The sequence below is a fragment of the Vitis vinifera genome, chromosome 12, assembly GCF_030704535.1.
Source record: "Vitis vinifera cultivar Pinot Noir 40024 chromosome 12, ASM3070453v1".
Lineage (NCBI taxonomy): Eukaryota > Viridiplantae > Streptophyta > Magnoliopsida > Vitales > Vitaceae > Vitis > Vitis vinifera.
The window spans coordinates 23005924-23023423 of NC_081816.1; the positions used below are offsets into that span (position 1 = coordinate 23005924).

Genomic DNA, 17500 nt, shown 5'->3' on the forward strand with positions numbered 1-17500 from the left:
ATCATCTTTGAAAGAGAAGGAATTATTGAAAAGGGGCATTTTGTTGTGAAGATGATCGAAATTAAAGGCCATTTATGAGCCAGGCCGTCAAATATTTTCCAAAAAAAAAAGGGAAAAAAGATTAGGTTATTACATAAAAATCCGACAAAATGGGGGACGCAAACAAAAATAAACTACAAAAGAGGGACCCACGAGAATAAAATACAAGCTCATGTATGTTCATAAATATCAAAATCAAGATGGCCTGAACGCTTGACCATTTGCCAATCTTTCTCCCACTCAGGAAAGCTTTGAGCATTTTCACCATTTTCAGATTCATTCTCTTCAGATTGATTTCTTCTCAGGTTGGGTTTCTCACACTTATATCATCATCTTCATCTTCTTCTTCCTGTTCTGTACTGGTTTTCATATTCAAAAACTCAATCTACATTTCAAACTTGGTCACGGTTTCTCCAATTTTTGTGGGCTTCATTGGATTTTTTTTTCCGTTCTGTTTGGTGGGGCCAGGTGATGATTTTGGACTTAGTTTGATTTGTATTGTGAATTGGGTTATACTTGAATTTGATAGTTTGATGAATTTGCAGTATAATGGTGGATGGGTTGATGTGGTGTTAACTTGTTTGATGTAGACATGGATTTCTTGGGATGAAAATTATGGAGGAGATGGGTTTACACTTGGTCATAATCATCATCTTCTTTTCCTTCTCCTTCTGCACTTGTTTTCATTGTCAAAACTCACTCTGCATTTCAACGTTGGTGACTTCTCTCCAATTTTTGTGTGGTTCTTTGGGTTTTTTCTTTTTAATATTTGATTGACCCAGATAACTTGTTTCGACTTGTTCTGATTTGTATGGTCAATTGGGTTACTTGAATTTGATGATCTGATGAATTTGTAGTGTGATGGTGGACGGGTTGATGTGCTGTTGACTTGTTTGACGAAGAGAAGGATTAACGAAAGTAATTTTTTGGGATGAAAATTATGGAGGAGACCGGTTTATATTTTATCATCATTATTTTCTTCTCCTCCCCCTTCTGTATTTGTTTTTGTCAAAACTCACTCCACATTTCAAAGTTGGTGACTCTTCCTCCAATTTGTTTGATTGATCCCAATTGACATGTTTTCACTTGTTTTGATTTGTATGTCGAATCGGGTTACTTGAATTTGATAATCTGATAAGTATAATGGTGAATGGTGTGATTTGCTTTTTGTAGAATTGTATTATCAAATGTGGTTTTTTGGGATGATAATTGTGGAGGAGATGGGTTTTGGGGGTTTGATGACTTTACTCACTGCCTTTACTTGAGGAATTATGTGTATATGTGGCTATGTATATTTGTGTTTGGATAAAAATTACATGGTGCGAGAGTTGTTAGTTTGTTCTTTTTGATAACTTCTTTTGGGGTTCATGTTTGGCCAAGTCTGCCATTTGGCTGGATATGTTTTTAATGTTGCATTTATTGGGCAGTATTTGAATCTAAAGACATGCTTTTCTTTTTATAGAATGTTGAAATGAAACTCTAATTGTTGATGGGTGGGGTGGCTCTCAATCTCCGATTGAATTGAAAATATAATGCAGATTTTAGCAAAACATGGCCTAGTTTTTTGAGAATGAAAAGTTTTATATCTGGTGTACATTGATCCTTACAAATAAATAAGCACACAAATATGTGATATGTTAAAGATTGTTAGCCTATGTGTCAGCAACTTAAGAGGAATTTTGTGGTTTGGTTTGATGAGTATGCTCAAACAGTAAAAAGGATTAAAGCAAAAGTTCAATTTTGCCATGTCTGATTCCAAAAGCCTATAAAATAATTGAATAGAGGGATTCTAGTGTAGAAAAGGCGATATTCTAAATAAAACAATACAAAATGACTGAACAGCTAGTGTGGTGTACCTTTGATTTACTGGCTAAATTACAAGAAATTATTCCATTTGAAAGGAATTTTTAGTAGTTGTTTATTGTGCATCCAAATGGGAGATACCCCAAAGCACAGTGTTTTTTTTTTTTTTTTTCTCTTTCTATTTTTGTGTGGAAAGAAACTAAATTTAAGGTTGTCATAAATGATAAAAAAGATGCCAAGGTCTTGATTCTGCACAAACTTTTATAAAATGATGAGCTTTCCCATGTGTCCTTTTTCTACTCGAGTTGAATTTTTTATAATGGTGAGTATATTAGCCTTGGTGACTCCTTAGATTGAGAAATTTTACATAAAAAACATGAAGATTACATCGCTTGGGGGCTTTTTCATCATTAAAATTATTTTGATGCTAATGAAGGTGTTCAATCCGAAAATAACTCTCGTATAGAGAAATAAGGATTGTGACCCAAGTCATCCACTGTGATCTTAAGGGCCTAATATTGTACCAAAATCTTACTCATTTTGGGTCAGATAAAAGGAATGTTCAATGTATTCTTGTTTTATAATTCTCAATATTCCCATCATTGGTTGGTTTTAAATCCTTTAAGGATTTTCTGCCTTGGTTTAAATGTGAACTTTTTACTTGGGAATCGATCTATGCTGTCATGGTGAAACTCTTAAAGGGTGTGTTTGTTGAACTAAATGGAGCATAATCCAATAGTGAGATAAGTTGTTTGAATCTTTGAATTCAACCGTGTTAATTTATCTTCTACTATTCTTATTCAGAAAAGATGTGTGAGAACGGTCTTGAGGAAGGAGAAAGGGAACCTTCAAATTCTTCTATTGAAGAGGTAGGCCATGTTCTTTGTTATATGTTGGGCAGAGTAAGCTGGCAGTTCTCTTTGCTCCCCATTAAGGGATATTTAGTTCATACTGTGGCCTCTCTTCAGCTTGTTTTAGTTGTTCTTCCAGTTTTCTATTTTTCAAATGATACAAATACATATGAATATAGTTTGGTTGACCATGTGATAAATCTGTGTCCTGTATTTGCGATTGCAACATTTAACATATTATAGTTATCAACACTGCAATATCATTTAATGACAGTGTCCTACCTTTGGTGATCGGCATTGTTGGATGTGTTATGAAGTGGGACAGTAGATTGTGATCATTATGCCCCTCACTTTGACTATTTTCTAATAAAGATAATGCCATTAAATCTACATAGAGTGCCTTGATAGTATTCAGCCAAATACATCCACACACACTTTGTAAAAGAAAACACCCAATCTGCTTTTTGTATTTTTGCTTTATTTAACCTACTATTAAGAAGCGAAGCACTTTTTTCATGTCTGAAAATTTGATTATCAACTTAAAGTACCATTTTATTGTTCAATTCGGTTTTGGCTTTTTACTGTCAAGCATCATGCTACACACACTCATTGCACTATGGATGCTAGTAAATAAGAACTGTCAGCATGTATATGACTTCAGGTACTGTTTCATGACCTTGAGTGACATAACGTCAGTTGATATTTATTACTGAGTTGATGTTTATTTCTGGTTTGATGCTTTTGGACCCTTTACATGGTGGTCTCATTTCTCATGTCTTTTGTATTCCCAGATTAAGGTTGACCCTGGGAAACCTGGATCCCTGACTTGGCAACGAAAACTAAACAGTGATGGAAATGCCCCTGTAGAGTTCAAAATAAATCTTCGAGAAACATTCCATTTGGTATGTTCACAAATTTACATGAATCTTGTCTACTTCTGTATTCATTCTAACCTTGCAAGAGAAAATCTTTATGTCTAGACTTCTTTGAATCTTTTGCGAATCTTTGACAGGCAATTTTAGGAATGCGAATTAAAACTTTAGCACTTCTTTTTTGAGATCCTTAAAAACCTGATGCATCCTTGATAAAATAGATAAATCATAAAGAAAGAAGGAGTTTACAGAGGATGTTTGAAATACTTTGTATATGAATATGGATGGATCAATTTCAGTATAATAGTTTCTGCACAATGATCTGGTCAGAACATAAAAGTAGTCATGCTCGATCCATCATGATCATATTGAAGTAACCATGCTTAATAATTCTACAATGATATGGCAGCAAGATCTTCAATGTTCCATTATTTTTCATGAATTAAAGATTTACCTTCTGACATGCAGCTTCTTTTCGATAACAAATTTGAATCTTGCCCCTCGTCCCCAAGCATTGATATAGCTTGTTTCATAACTTAAACTGAATCATGTTGACACTGAAAAGAATTTGTTCTCTTATTCATTGTTGGACTGTGCAACTGAAAAAACTGAATCATGTTGAAGCTGAAAAGAATTTGTTCTTTCATTCATTGTTGGACTGTGCAACTGAAGTGGAATAGGTCTACTGCAATTGGTGACAAACTGAACTCAACTGTCATACTGTTTACCTATTCTACACCATGCACCGCAGATATAAACTGTAAATTGGTGCATACATGTACATAAATACATAGAAAAATATAGACTTGCCTATTCCCATGTCAACAATCGCCACACTTGTGGTTCAGAGGGAGGACATGAGAAATTCTCAAGCCTCAGGGTCTTAATCCTTTTATGTAGGTTCCTCTTATAATGTTTATCAACTTGGGTGAAAATGATTGCCCTTCTCTTGCTATCTATTATAGCTTAATTTCTGTTTGATTTTTGGTAGGCTCCAATAGGTTTTCGGCTATGGCGTCATGTCCGAGAAGAAACCGCCAAAGGAAGGGTAATTCTATTTAACCTCACAATGTCCAGATTACCTTCATGGGTGTTTTTGGTAATCATGATTTGTGAGGAATCTCATTTTATTGAATTCTCATCCTAACTCCTTTTGTTACATCTCTGTTTCCTTCTTCCAGGGTGCAATGATCGATCCTTTTGTAAAGCGTTACATTTCATCTAGTCAGGGAGTCCCTCTAGGTGGTATTGGGTAGGTCTTTATTATTCCCAATTACTACTCTAGAAATTACTTTGTGTAGCATTGTTTGGAAATTTCAGATGTTTAATCTGTGTACACTGTTCTATACTTCTATCACAATTGTAAAACTAGAGCTTTCATTGATCATTTCAGAACTACCTCCTTTAATATTTTCCATGGTTGAAAATACCAAATTTCAGTGCAGGAAGTATTGGAAGAAGTTATAAAGGAGAATTTCAGCGCTTTCAACTATTTCCTATAACATCAGAAAATGAACCAGTTTTAGAAAATCAATTTTCTGTAAGTTCATTAATGCTTTTTGAAAGCATTTCATTATTGCCATCCTCAAGTGATACACCCTTAGAAAAAATACTCATCTCAATGCATGCATGTTTACCATCTATGATCTATTGGCTGCTGGGGCTCAATTTGCCTGTACTCTTTTTCCTGTAGGCCGCCCCCAAAATTGGCTCCTTTTAGGGGTTGTGCTTCAGGACTGCTGATTTTCTTGTTAAAATAAATGGGGGATTTCATTTTATGAGTACAGATATAAATAGCAATAATTTTGGAGGGTTCAGGAAAATAGATAGAAGAGGAGATGAGGCCTGACCATCAAAGATCACTAATCCAAGCTGTTACTATGAATCTTCAAATGATAGTTTTTATTCCTAGTAAAACCTTTTGTAGTTAATATAAGATTGTTATTCTTTCATTAACTTGTCATGCATGTCTAGGACTGCATCATCCTAATGATATTATATGGCTAGACATATTTTTATAGCTTCAATTTCTTTCATTATGGAGTCTATTCTTAAGATGATGTTTTTATACACAGTTCATTAATTCACTTCATTTATCAGAATGTATCTTTGCATTTCCAGACAGTTAAGACTTGTACCCACTTGTGTCTGAGGCTAATTTGGATACCTAAGAGAATCTATCTTTGTTTACTTAAAACGTGCGGAAATTGGGTCCTCATCCTTTTATAACTTTCTTGCTATTTATAGTTGTTATTTCTTGATTCATCTGGTTTTTCCAAGAAAACACAAACTCAAACACTGATTACTATGTGTTCAGTGTACTTCTGAATTAGAGATTAATGTCTACAGCATTTTTATGGTTGTACTTGTTACCACTTTAGTTGTGCATTTCCATTGACATAAAGTAGATTTTTTTTTTTGCTTTTGATCAGAGTTGTGCGGTGTTCGTGTTTTAATGGCTAGATTTGGGAGAGTTTTATTTTTTAAAAGGCTACAACCATGTATGCTTGTTGGAAGGCAAAACATGTCTGAGTCCAAAAAATGCTAGTCAAGAAGCAATAAAATAATACTTGAATGATACTGAATTTTAAGATCTTTATGTCTGCCCTTATGTCCTAGTTTTTCAATGGCAACCTAACTAAAATGTTTGAAATATTGAATCGATTAGATGCCTTCTGGTTTATATGCCCTAAAATGGGAACTATTGTATAGCTGTTTGAAAAAGGTTGAGGTGTTTGTTAAGGTTGACATTTTTTTTCTGGTAAGTAGTGTTTGTTAAGGTTGATTTGTTTGGTTGTCTTTCTTTTCTACCAATTACCAAAAGAATCCTTGGCCTTTCCAGTTGATCTTTAGTAGTTTTTTCACAAAACTAACCAAAATACAACATAGAAAGAGGTGGGGAAAAAAATGTATGCTTTAACCTTGTTCTCCTTAAATTTCTTCGCCTGCTCTTCCCTTGTAAAAAAGGTCATAATGGGGTAGTGACACTCAATTAATCATCACACTCAACCTTAGAAAATCTTAATCCCAATTTCTTGGGATTGGCTAGATGGATGCTTTTCCTTTGTTAAACTTGATTCATGATCATCATTATTTGAATTTCATATAGTCCACTGGCCTCCAAATCTCTCTTTCAGGATTTTGTATTCATTTTTTTTCTTCCAGAAGTTTTATGGAGAACATGGAAGTGCTAGTAATCTAACACTTCTCTCATTTTATGAATTCTTGAATAAGTATTAGTTAAAATCATTCAATGATAAGCAAAGAATAGGCTATTTCCTTCTTCCTTCTTGACACAAAATCACCTCTTTTGTGTCTGATTTACAAACAAATGTGGAAACTGAACTTGTGGATTATATATGTGTGGCTATATACATAGATAAAGACATCTTTTATAGGGAACTTGGAGAATTCTCTTCCATGCATCCTCCTGAACAAAGAAAGTAACTAGAAGCAACCATCTATAGATAACTTCTACACTAATTTATCCTCCCTGGGTGCAAGTAGCTGCATATTCTGAACATATCATTGTTTTAATTAGTTTAGTATTCAGAATTGACAAGAAAAATGTTTGAGTGTGACTAATTGGAGGATGGGGTTGGATGATTGGCAAGAAGGAGACATCTATGGCCTATCACTTAACATAAGATATGGACAACAATGGTCTATGATTTGACCAATATTTTTTAGTTGGTCCAGGATAAAGAATATCAAAAAAAATAATTGGTGTAGTCAAGGTATTGGATCATCTCACATGTGACCTTAAACTTGGATATATTTCCTAGAAAAGGGTATATTCCTGGATTTATTTTAAAAGCTTATTGTCATTATTGCTGGTTACTTGCTCTTTGATTCATAGTATTTTAGGTTTCTAAATCTCAATGTGAATTCTTCATACAGGTATTTGTTTCACGCCCAAATGGTGAAAAATATTCTACTGTATTGTGCCGACAGAGCCCAGAGGCACTCAAGTAAGCGACCATGCCCATACATAATCTAAATAGTCTATACTTCTCAAGGGAATTAATTTATTGTGTAAAAGTTAAAAACTCTTGAATGGTTGTGCATGAACAGAGAATGTCCACCATCAGGGATTGGATCTTGGGATTGGAATCTGAATGGGAACAAATCTACATATCTTGCTTTGTATCCGAGGGCTTGGACTGTTTATGATGGTAATCTGTATTTTTAAGCTGTATATTTCTGAGTCTTATAACCTAGTCTTCATCATGGAGATTTATCTTATACATGGGCCAATTTTCTTTCTAAATGCAGGAGAACCTGACCCTGCACTTAAAATTGTTTGCCGACAAATTTCTCCTATCATTCCCCATAATTATAAGGAGAGCAGCTTCCCTGTAGCAGTTTTTACTTTCACGGTAAGAATGGGCCTCTTAGAAATCTGATTGTTACATGGTAGGTATACTGCTGGATAGTTTTGATATTAAGCAGGTGAACCTGTTTTCTTCAGCTATTTAATTCAGGGAAGACTGCTGCAGACATCACCTTACTTTTCACATGGGCAGTAAGTCAATTTTCCATTGCATTTTTGTTGATTTCAACTTGTCTTTGGGTCCCATCACCAACATTTATCAGTAGTGTCTTCCTAGGCAAAAGAATGTGGAATTAGAGAAGCTATGACAGCTTATCTAAAATCACTTTTTGTTTGTGTGAATTCAGAATTCTGTAGGAGGGGTTTCTGGACTTTCTGGTCAGCACTTGAATTCAAAGTTTATGTAAGAACACTGCCAGCGGCTTGAACTCTTTTCAGAATTTTGAAATGATATTTATTTATCATGAAATCATTGTTGTTACTGGTTTTTTTAGACGTTACCTACACAAAAGTCACATATCTAGTTTAAGCCTGTATTTCATGTAATTTAACCCTCAAGATATTTTGTTCTTCTAGGATGAAGGATGGTGTGCGGGGTGTACTCTTACATCATAAGTAAGTTCCTTCACTTGATATACATGGAAAAATTTCAGCACTTGGTTTGATCAGTTTAATCATTCTAGTATGCATGTTTTGATCCTTGATTTTTAACCAATATGCACCGATACAGGACTGCAAATGGACGACCCCCAGTGACTTATGCAATTGCAGCACAAGAAATGGATGGTGTTCACATATCAGAGTGTCCTTGCTTTTTTATATCTGGAGACACCCCCGGTATAACAGCCAAAGATATGTGGAATGAAATAAAAGAGGTTGGTTGACCCACTCCTTTATGTTTCATTTGTGTTGCAAACTTGCAATGAAATAAATTTGCTTGGTGCTTCACTTCACCCATGAGGCTTGCTCCTTTGTATTATAAGGTCTGATAGATTCTCTTGTGGTTTCAACTTTTTAACACTCGTTAGACATACACACTTGGTTTAAATATTCAATTTTGAAAATTTGTTTGGGAAAAAAAACAAAATCTCAAAATTCAGGGATAATTGCAATTTCTAAACCAGCTAGAATAGAGCATATAAATCCGTGTTGATCAAGTAGGTGTTTAATCCAACATCCTGTTCTCTGGGTTTGATATTGCACCTAGGAGTTGGACTTGGGTTAAGTCTAACTTCATATGTGGGTTGAACCTGGCTTTAAAAAGTGAAAAAATGCTTAGGCCCAGTCCAATATCAACTGCCCCTGGCTTTAACATTGGAGCTTTTTGGCCTGGATTGTTTTATTTGTGCTGAATGAGGTTCGGTTGCAACTGATCCTACCATTTCTCGAACTAGCAATTGGATAGGATTTAAGGGTGGTTTCTGTAATGATAATGCTTTTCTTTTGTATGCTTCATATGTGTGTATAGCATATTGTTATAGAAAATATTGTGAAGATTACCCTATCAGAAAATACTTATTATAGCATATTTATTTATGTGCCTCTTGATGGGCTCTTGGCTTTTTTTGGGTGAATCTTTCCCTAAGACTTGAAGTTTTTTTTTTTTTTGATAGGTAATGAAAGGGGCTTGCATTAAAAGCATCTAAAAGATGACGAAACAAGTACACACGAAGTATACAAACCAAGCCTAAAAAAAGCTAGGAACAGGGATTGAAAAATCGGAAAATATCGCCGATATTTCGAAGAAATATCGGATATCGGGCAGCATCGAAACGATAATCGTCACCGATTATCGATCGACGGAAAAATCGGCAAAAAATCGGCAAAATCGTCGATATATCGGCGAAATATCGGTGAAGCACCGATTTATCGAAGAAAAATCGCGAGTGGACTGACGCGCGGAGCAATCGGAGGAGAATTTTAAAATATCGCCGAAAATATCGCCGATATTTCGGTATTTTTTACCGATTTTTCGGAAAATTTCCCGATATTTCCTACCAATCCAGCCCGCACACAGGATACAAAATCTGGCTCAAAAATCGTGGATTTAGGGTTCGTGAAATTTAAATCCAATGGCACAACAGCAAAGAGACCCTTAAAACAGATCCAGAAATCACAGGGAGCAAAAAAAAAGCAAATTTTTTGGTTTTCTTTGGGGGTTTTGAATGGATTTTCTCGGAAATCAAACGAGGATGAATTTTCCCGGAAATCGAATGGGGGATGGATTTTCTTGGAAATCAAACGGGGGTTGCAAAAAAAAATAATATCAACGTGATTAGATTAGTACCTGCGAGGATTGAGAGTGGCAGAGGAAGAAAGTCTCTCGGCTGGAGGGCAACTTCAGAAAAGGGGAGAGAAAAGGGGAATTCTCTCGGCTGGAGGGCAACTTCAAAAGTGGTGGCCTTTTTAATTTTTAGATTTAGTAAAGGTAAAAAAAAAAACCAAATCATGAACAATTTTCCTCTATCCATATAAATAATTATAAATTATCAAATTTTATTTTGATTATTAAATAAATTAATATTAATAAAAAAAAGTTATTACTATATATTTTTAATAAAATTTTAAAAATTAAATCTCAAATAAAATATTTATATAAATTAATTTAATTTTCATTTAAAATATAATAAAACATGTTTTTAAGAAAAATATTTTAAAATTTTTTAAATAAATATTATCTTCAACAAATTAGGTCATCTTCATCTAACAATATAATGAAATCACATCGATCTCTTCCTTAATATAAGGACTATTGTAATATCATATGTATTATATTTATGTATAAATTATTTTTATTCAATAAAATCAAATATTTTTTAACTCAATTCTAACTCTATATACTTTCAAAATTCATATATATTATTTTTAAAATTCAAATATCGAATCTACCAATATATCTTCGTTTACGATATTTTTCTTCTTAATTATATATATGTCAATTACACTTACAAGATAACTTTAAAATGTGTATTTTTACTTATTTTATCATTTTTTGAAGTTTTTTTAAGCATTCCTATTAATTTTAAATAATTTTCACTTTATCGATATTTGTGAAAAAATATCCACCGATATTTCTCCGATATTTCCGATATATCCGTAAAATCGAAGTACCGATATATCCGTAAAAACCGATATTTCAATCCTTGGCTAGGAAGCAGACAAAAAAGGCCCTCCTCTTACCTGACAAGCAACCAATCTACAAAATCAATCAAAGACAATGTGTGAACCTCTGTATACACTCTAGCCTAATTCATAAAAGTTTACATGAAAATAGATTTAATTGCTTGGTCGGACCACTTGACGTCACTGAAAGCTCTTCTATTTCTTTCCTTCCAAATAGTCTACAATAAGCATAAGGGGGCGACCCTCCACACTTTCTCCTGTTTTTTACTCACAAAAGAGTCATGCCAACTTAATAGATTCCTTCTAACTGAGGAAAGCATAACCTACTACACACCAAAAGGGAGTAAATCAAGTTCCGCAACATTCTAACCTTGTGCAAAAAGATGAGGTTTTTTTTGCACAAGCAACACCTATTTGGATATTCCAACCTCTCATTTTCAGCTGGTTAAGAGTCAAGAGTCTGCTCCAAGACACTTCCTAAGCAAAAAAACTGATCCTCACAAGAGCCTAGTACCTCTAAATAATACTAAATGGAAAAGGATCTTTAGAAGCTCTAATGTAGGAGCAATAAGTAGATCTAACTTAAAATTTTCTGTTCTTGCTTTCTCTTTAGCTCAGAATGTCCTCTACTTCCCTTCTAACATCCAAAGATTGTAGTTTATGAAATAAATTCTCCACTTTTCCCATCTCCCAGTCGTTAAGATGTCTTGAAAAGCGAGGGCTCCGGCTACCCAAATCCCCAGACTCCTCCCATTCTAACAAAAATAAGTCAGGGAAAGTTTCTTTCAAAGTTTGGTCCTTGCACAAGTTTTTCCAAAATTTAACCCTTCTCTTGTTCCCAACTATAAAGCGAGATCTTCTTCTTATACCCTCACATTCATTTCTGATGGCTTTCCACACCCCCACACCATAACCTTCTCTCATTCCTCTTGAACACCATCCCCTTTCCTCTTCTCCAAACTTCCCAATAATGATTTGTTTTCAAAGGGGCTCCCTCTTCAACAAATCTCCAACTCCACTTCCCGAGCAAGGCTTTGTTTAGGACAACACGGTTACAAATTCCAAGGCTTCCCTCCTTATCTACACGAACTAAATTCCAATTCACCAAATGAGACATTTTCTCTAGGGCCCCATTGCCTTATAAAAAATCCCTTTGGATCTTTTCAAGTCTTGAACTCACTTTTCTTGAAATAACAAATAGAGACATGAAATAAATTGGGAGACTTGATAATGTGCTTTTGATCAAAGTAATCATCCCGTCCTTATAAAGGTAGTGCCTCTTCCACTTTGTTAATCTTTTTCTAAATCTCTCTTCCACTGCACACCTTGAAAGATTTAAAAGGGGCACCTAAAGGAAGACCCAAGTAGGAGGTGGGTAGCTTCCTTACTTTACACCCTGACATTGAAGCAACAGCCTCCACTGTCGCAACCCCCTATAGGAATTACCTCACTCTTATCCATATTCACTTGTAACCCAAAGATCATCTCAAACCACATAATCACCTAACTTAGATATCTCAACTGATCACTATTGATCTCACAAAAGATTAGGGTGTTGTCGGCAAACAAATGATGGGACACATCTATCCCCTCTCCACTGCTTCTTCCTACCTTAAACCCAGAAATGAAGCGACTGCTTTTGGATTTGAACAACAATTGGCTAAGAGCCTCCATGGCCAACATAAACAGATAAGGGGATAACGGATCATTTTGTCTCAAGCCCTTAGAGCTACGAAAAAAGTCTAAAGGGGTTCTATTGATAAGGACAGAAAAGCTTGCTATGGAAATGCACTATTTTATCCAACTTATCCACCTTTGCCCAAACCCCATTTTAGTCATGACCACTAGTAGGAAATCCTAACTGACATGATCATAAACCTTCTCAATATCCATCTTTAAAAAGAGACTTGGAATGTTGCCTTTTAACTTAGAATTAATAGCCTCACTAGCAATGAGCAATACATCCAAAATCTGTCTACCTTGAATAAAATCATGCTGAGTATCTGAAACCACCTCCCCCACTATTGTCTTAAGCAAGTTTGCTAAAACTTTGGCAAGCAACTTGTACAAACCCCCACCAAACTAATTGGTTTAATGTCTTTCAAATCTTCAACTCCCCCTTTTTTGGGATCAATACTAGGAAAGTGGAATTTAAGCTTCTTTGAAAGGTGCCATGAAGGAAGAACTCCCTAAAGAAAGCTATAATCTTTGACTTGACAAAATCCCAACAAAAATACCAAAAAGCCATGGTAAAAATGTCTGGGCCTGAGACTCGAAGTTTTATTTAATCCTAAAATATGAAATATAGTAGTCATCGCCTCTCTGTATGTGTTTGTTATTGAAACTGACAAGACATGTGAATGACTTCCCTATTAAAGATTTTAGTTAGATCGTAGAGGACTTAGCTGTTGGGTATTTTACTTTCCAGCTCCAGCTGCTGTTCTTGTGCTCTTCCTGTTCCTTTTTCAAGGACATGCTTATCTTTTGTAGGCAGTCATAGTTGTTTGAGACATATTTTCAGCTGTTTAGTGGTACTTAAGATCTTCCCTTCTTGTACATACAGACTACAAATATTTTTTCTTTTTTGCTGTGGCCACTTTTTGCTGTTATTCTCCACAGAACTTGATAACTGTACATCTATTTTAATAGCATGGATCCTTTGACCGCCTAAATTCTGCTGAAACATCAATGCCTTCAGAACTGGGATCATCAGTAGGGGCAGCCGTTGCTGCTTCCCTGACAATTCCATCAGACTCAGAGCAAACAGTGACGTTTTCATTGGCATGGGACTGCCCTGAAATAAACTTTTCAAAAGAAAGGACTTACTACAGGTTGGCTGCCAAAAACTAGTCCCAGAAATATAATTTTTTTCATCAGAAACATCATAAGCTTAAATGTATGGTGTTGCTGAAAATTTTTCACCAACAGGCGTTACACAAAATTCTATGGCACCCGTGGGGATGCGGCAGCAAAAATTGCTCATGATGCTATTCTTGGTAATATTCTGTTCCTCCTTTAGGATTTTTTGAGTGTATATATCTTTGGGCACAAACATTTTGGGAATGGGACTGAATAGTAGCACTAGAAGGATTCCAAATCTGGTTGCCATGCTCTTGATCAATATGTGTGAAAAGATGTTCTATTTGATTTTCATCATTTAAGAATCAGTTGGTTTCATTTTCTTTGGGATGTAGATCATGGCCACTGGGAGTCTCAGATAGAAGCATGGCAAAAACCCGTTCTCGAAGACAAGAGGTTCCCTGAATGGTGAGCTTACTTGTGTCATTTGTTGATTGCATGTTTGTCAGATGCTGAACAGTTTTGGGAGGTTCTCTGCAGGTACCCCATCACTCTCTTCAATGAGCTCTACTATCTTAATTCAGGGGGAACGGTTTGGACAGGTATTTGTGGAGTTCAGACCCTATTCTTCTGAAAGGTTGTTCATTTATGCAGACCCAAATTGAATTTCTTCTTTAATTTGCAGATGGATCACCTCCAGTACATAGTTTCACAAGCATTATAGAAAGAAAGTTCTCCCTAGATAGGTCCAGATCAGATTTGAAGAACACCGTCAGTATATCCCATCACAATGACACTGCTGTTGACATCCTTGAAAGGATGACATCAGTACTTGAGCAAGTACACACTCCTGTTACATCGAATTCTGCTTTTGGACCAAATTTGCTTCAACAAGGAGAAGAAAATATTGGTCAATTCCTCTATCTTGAAGGGGTTGAGTATTTTATGTGGAATACAAATGATGTTCATTTCTACTCATCTTTTGCACTAATCATGCTATTCCCAAAACTTGAGCTCAGCATTCAAAGAGACTTTGCAGCATCAGTAATGATGCATGATCCCAGTAAAATGAAACTTCTATGTAATGGGAAATGGGTTTCGAGAAAGGTTCTTGGTGCTGTTCCTCATGATGTCGGAAACTATGACCCCTGGTTTGAAGTAAATGGTTATAACCTTTATAATACAGATAGGTGGAAAGATTTGAATCCAAAATTCGTTCTCCAAGTTTACAGGGATGTGGTTGCTACAGGTGATAAGAATTTTGCAAAAGCGGTTTGGCCCTCTGTTTATGTTGCATTGGCGTATATGAATCAGTTCGATAAGGATGGGGATGGGATGATTGAGAATGAAGGCTTCCCTGATCAGACATACGACACATGGTCAGTTTCTGGCGTGAGTGCATATAGTGGTGGGCTCTGGGTGGCAGCCTTGCAGGCTGCTTCCGCCTTGGCACGAGTGGTAGGGGACAAGGGTTCTGAGGATTATTTTTGGTTTAAGTTTCAGAAGGCAAAGGGGGTATACCAAAAGTTGTGGAATGGCTCTTACTTCAATTATGATGACAGTGATGGTAGCTCAAGTTCATCTATTCAAGCGGATCAGTTGGCTGGACAATGGTCTGTTGTGATTGAAGTCACTTCCTTATCTTTTTTCAAATTCTAATGCCTCTAGTTCACTTTAACAAACCTTACACTTGCACACATGTATAAATGCATGTCTTCACCATGATAAGAATTTTAAATATGCCTAAGCTGTTGGATGCAAATGCATATGCTTTTCTATTCCTTCTAGTAGTATATAAATGAGATCTTACTGAGCTCCCTTTCAGGTATGCTCGGGCTTGTGGTCTTTCTCCAATTGTTGATGAAGACAAAGCAAAAAGTGCACTGGAGAAGGTTTATCACTACAATGTGTTGAAGGTAGGGGGTGGGAAGCGGGGGGCTGTGAATGGGATGCTGCCTGATGGAAAAGTTGACACGACAACAATGCAGTCAAGAGAAATATGGTCTGGAGTCACATATGGTGTTGCTGCAACGATGATCCATGAAGGCCTGGTGGATATGGCCTTTCAGACAGCAAGTGGAGTGTATGAAGCTGCATGGTCCCAAGAGGGACTTGGGTAAGTTGCCCATTCCTTTCTCTTTTCTTCTTCTCTGGCTACCATCCATGTTGTTGAAGCTAAGAAGACCAACAACTTGTAAAGAACTTTTGGCTTAATCTTTGCTGTGGATTGTGATACACCATAAGCTGGGAAAAACCCTAAAAGAAAATGAAAACCTTATGATGCCCTGATCTTCAAGCACCATATCTTCAAACAAGTGCTTTAGTCCATGACCACTAGATGATGTTCTCCAATCTGTATTCATGAAACTAAGCTAAAGTGCAACCTTGTCCATGTTTTCTCTAATCAGCATTTTAGCTAGCTAGCAAATTTCCTTCCTCTTCAAGCATATTATTAGAGACTCCGTACTTGTCCAATACCATGAGACTCGTTATTAAAGTGGCAATGGTTAGGATCAACAATTATTTCCCTACTTTTTTCATTCAACTGCTACAAGATCTACAATTCCATGAGTTTGGGATTCTGTTGCTGACACAAAAACATCCTTTGCCATGTCTTTGGATACGACCCATAAGGGTTTGCCCGTTCTTATACATAAACCCTTGTCATGGTTTTGTTCAGTTTAAGGAGTTTTCCCTCTTCTAGGATAAATTCTCCCATTTGTGCCTCAATAAGAACTAACCAGTTGATGGATCATTACCCTGGTGATATGACATTATGATGAATCAAAGGGCACTTGTGATAATATCTCTGAACTGATATTTTGTGACATTTCTCTTCCATTGCTTTGTTTATACTAATCAGACCATTCTCTTCCACAGTTATTCTTTTCAAACTCCAGAGAGTTGGAACACAGACGACCAATACAGATCGCTATGTTACATGCGACCTCTGGCCATATGGGCCATGCAGTGGGCATTCTCGCAGCCAAAACTTCACAAGTACGAGGCGAACCCAGAAATGAATGAAGATTCTCTAGTACTGCAGCATGCTGGATTCTCAAGAGTCGCCCGCCTCCTAAAGCTGCCAGACGAGGATGTCTCCAGGAGTGCTTTACAGGTTATCTATGACTACACTTGCAAGAGGATGTGGCTCTGAGGAAAGTTTCATCAATTCAACTTCATTGTTGTATAGATCATTGATTCATCATGGATGAAGGCTTGAAGACGATGTGATAAAAAACATATACGAGTCTGTTTGTTATTTTTTTGGGTTCTAAGATAAGGTAGCTATTGTATCATCTGTCTACAAGGATATTGTCCCATTGTAGATTGGTGATTATAGAAAATACTCATATTTATGGAAAATTATGCAAATTTTAAACATCTCTATTTTGTCTAAGGCTATCAAATGCTTACTCTTGTTTGATACACTAAAACCCTTACAAAATATTTCCTTTACGACTAAGAGCAATTATTATTTTAGTGGGTTATTAATTTATCGATAAATAAAATTTTTATTAATTTATAAAAAATATTATGTCTCTACTATTCCATACTCTTACATATATAACATATAAATCTAAAAACGATAGATGTCGTAAATTTTTTATTTTTTATTATTTATAATCGTTGATGTCCGAATTAGCTTACGCACATTTCGACTAATCCCACATGGTCCT

General features: G+C 35.8%; 1 protein-coding gene across 3 annotated transcripts; it reads left to right on the top strand.

The window, feature by feature from the left end:
- Nucleotides 1-218: 218 nt before the first annotated feature.
- Nucleotides 219-17204, top strand: LOC100248921 (uncharacterized). Of its 3 annotated transcripts, XM_019223735.2 has the most exons (21): nucleotides 243-344; nucleotides 630-752; nucleotides 2647-2711; nucleotides 3485-3595; nucleotides 4557-4613; nucleotides 4747-4817; nucleotides 5006-5105; nucleotides 7466-7536; nucleotides 7640-7740; nucleotides 7841-7944; nucleotides 8037-8090; nucleotides 8246-8301; nucleotides 8475-8513; nucleotides 8629-8773; nucleotides 13671-13852; nucleotides 13950-14017; nucleotides 14216-14288; nucleotides 14361-14422; nucleotides 14506-15433; nucleotides 15646-15936; nucleotides 16701-17204. In XM_019223735.2, the coding sequence occupies exons 3-21, from the start codon at nucleotides 2652-2654 to the stop codon at nucleotides 16975-16977; spliced, it is 2850 nt and encodes a 949-aa protein (XP_019079280.1). In that variant the 5' UTR covers nucleotides 243-344; nucleotides 630-752; nucleotides 2647-2651; the 3' UTR covers nucleotides 16978-17204. The 3 variants fall into 3 exon arrangements, with proteins under 3 accessions (XP_010657960.1, XP_019079280.1, XP_010657962.1); XM_010659658.3 differs by lacking the exon at nucleotides 630-752 and having other exon boundaries at nucleotides 219-344; XM_010659660.3 differs by lacking the exons at nucleotides 243-344; nucleotides 630-752 and adding an exon at nucleotides 349-507.
- Nucleotides 17205-17500: the final 296 nt, after the last annotated feature.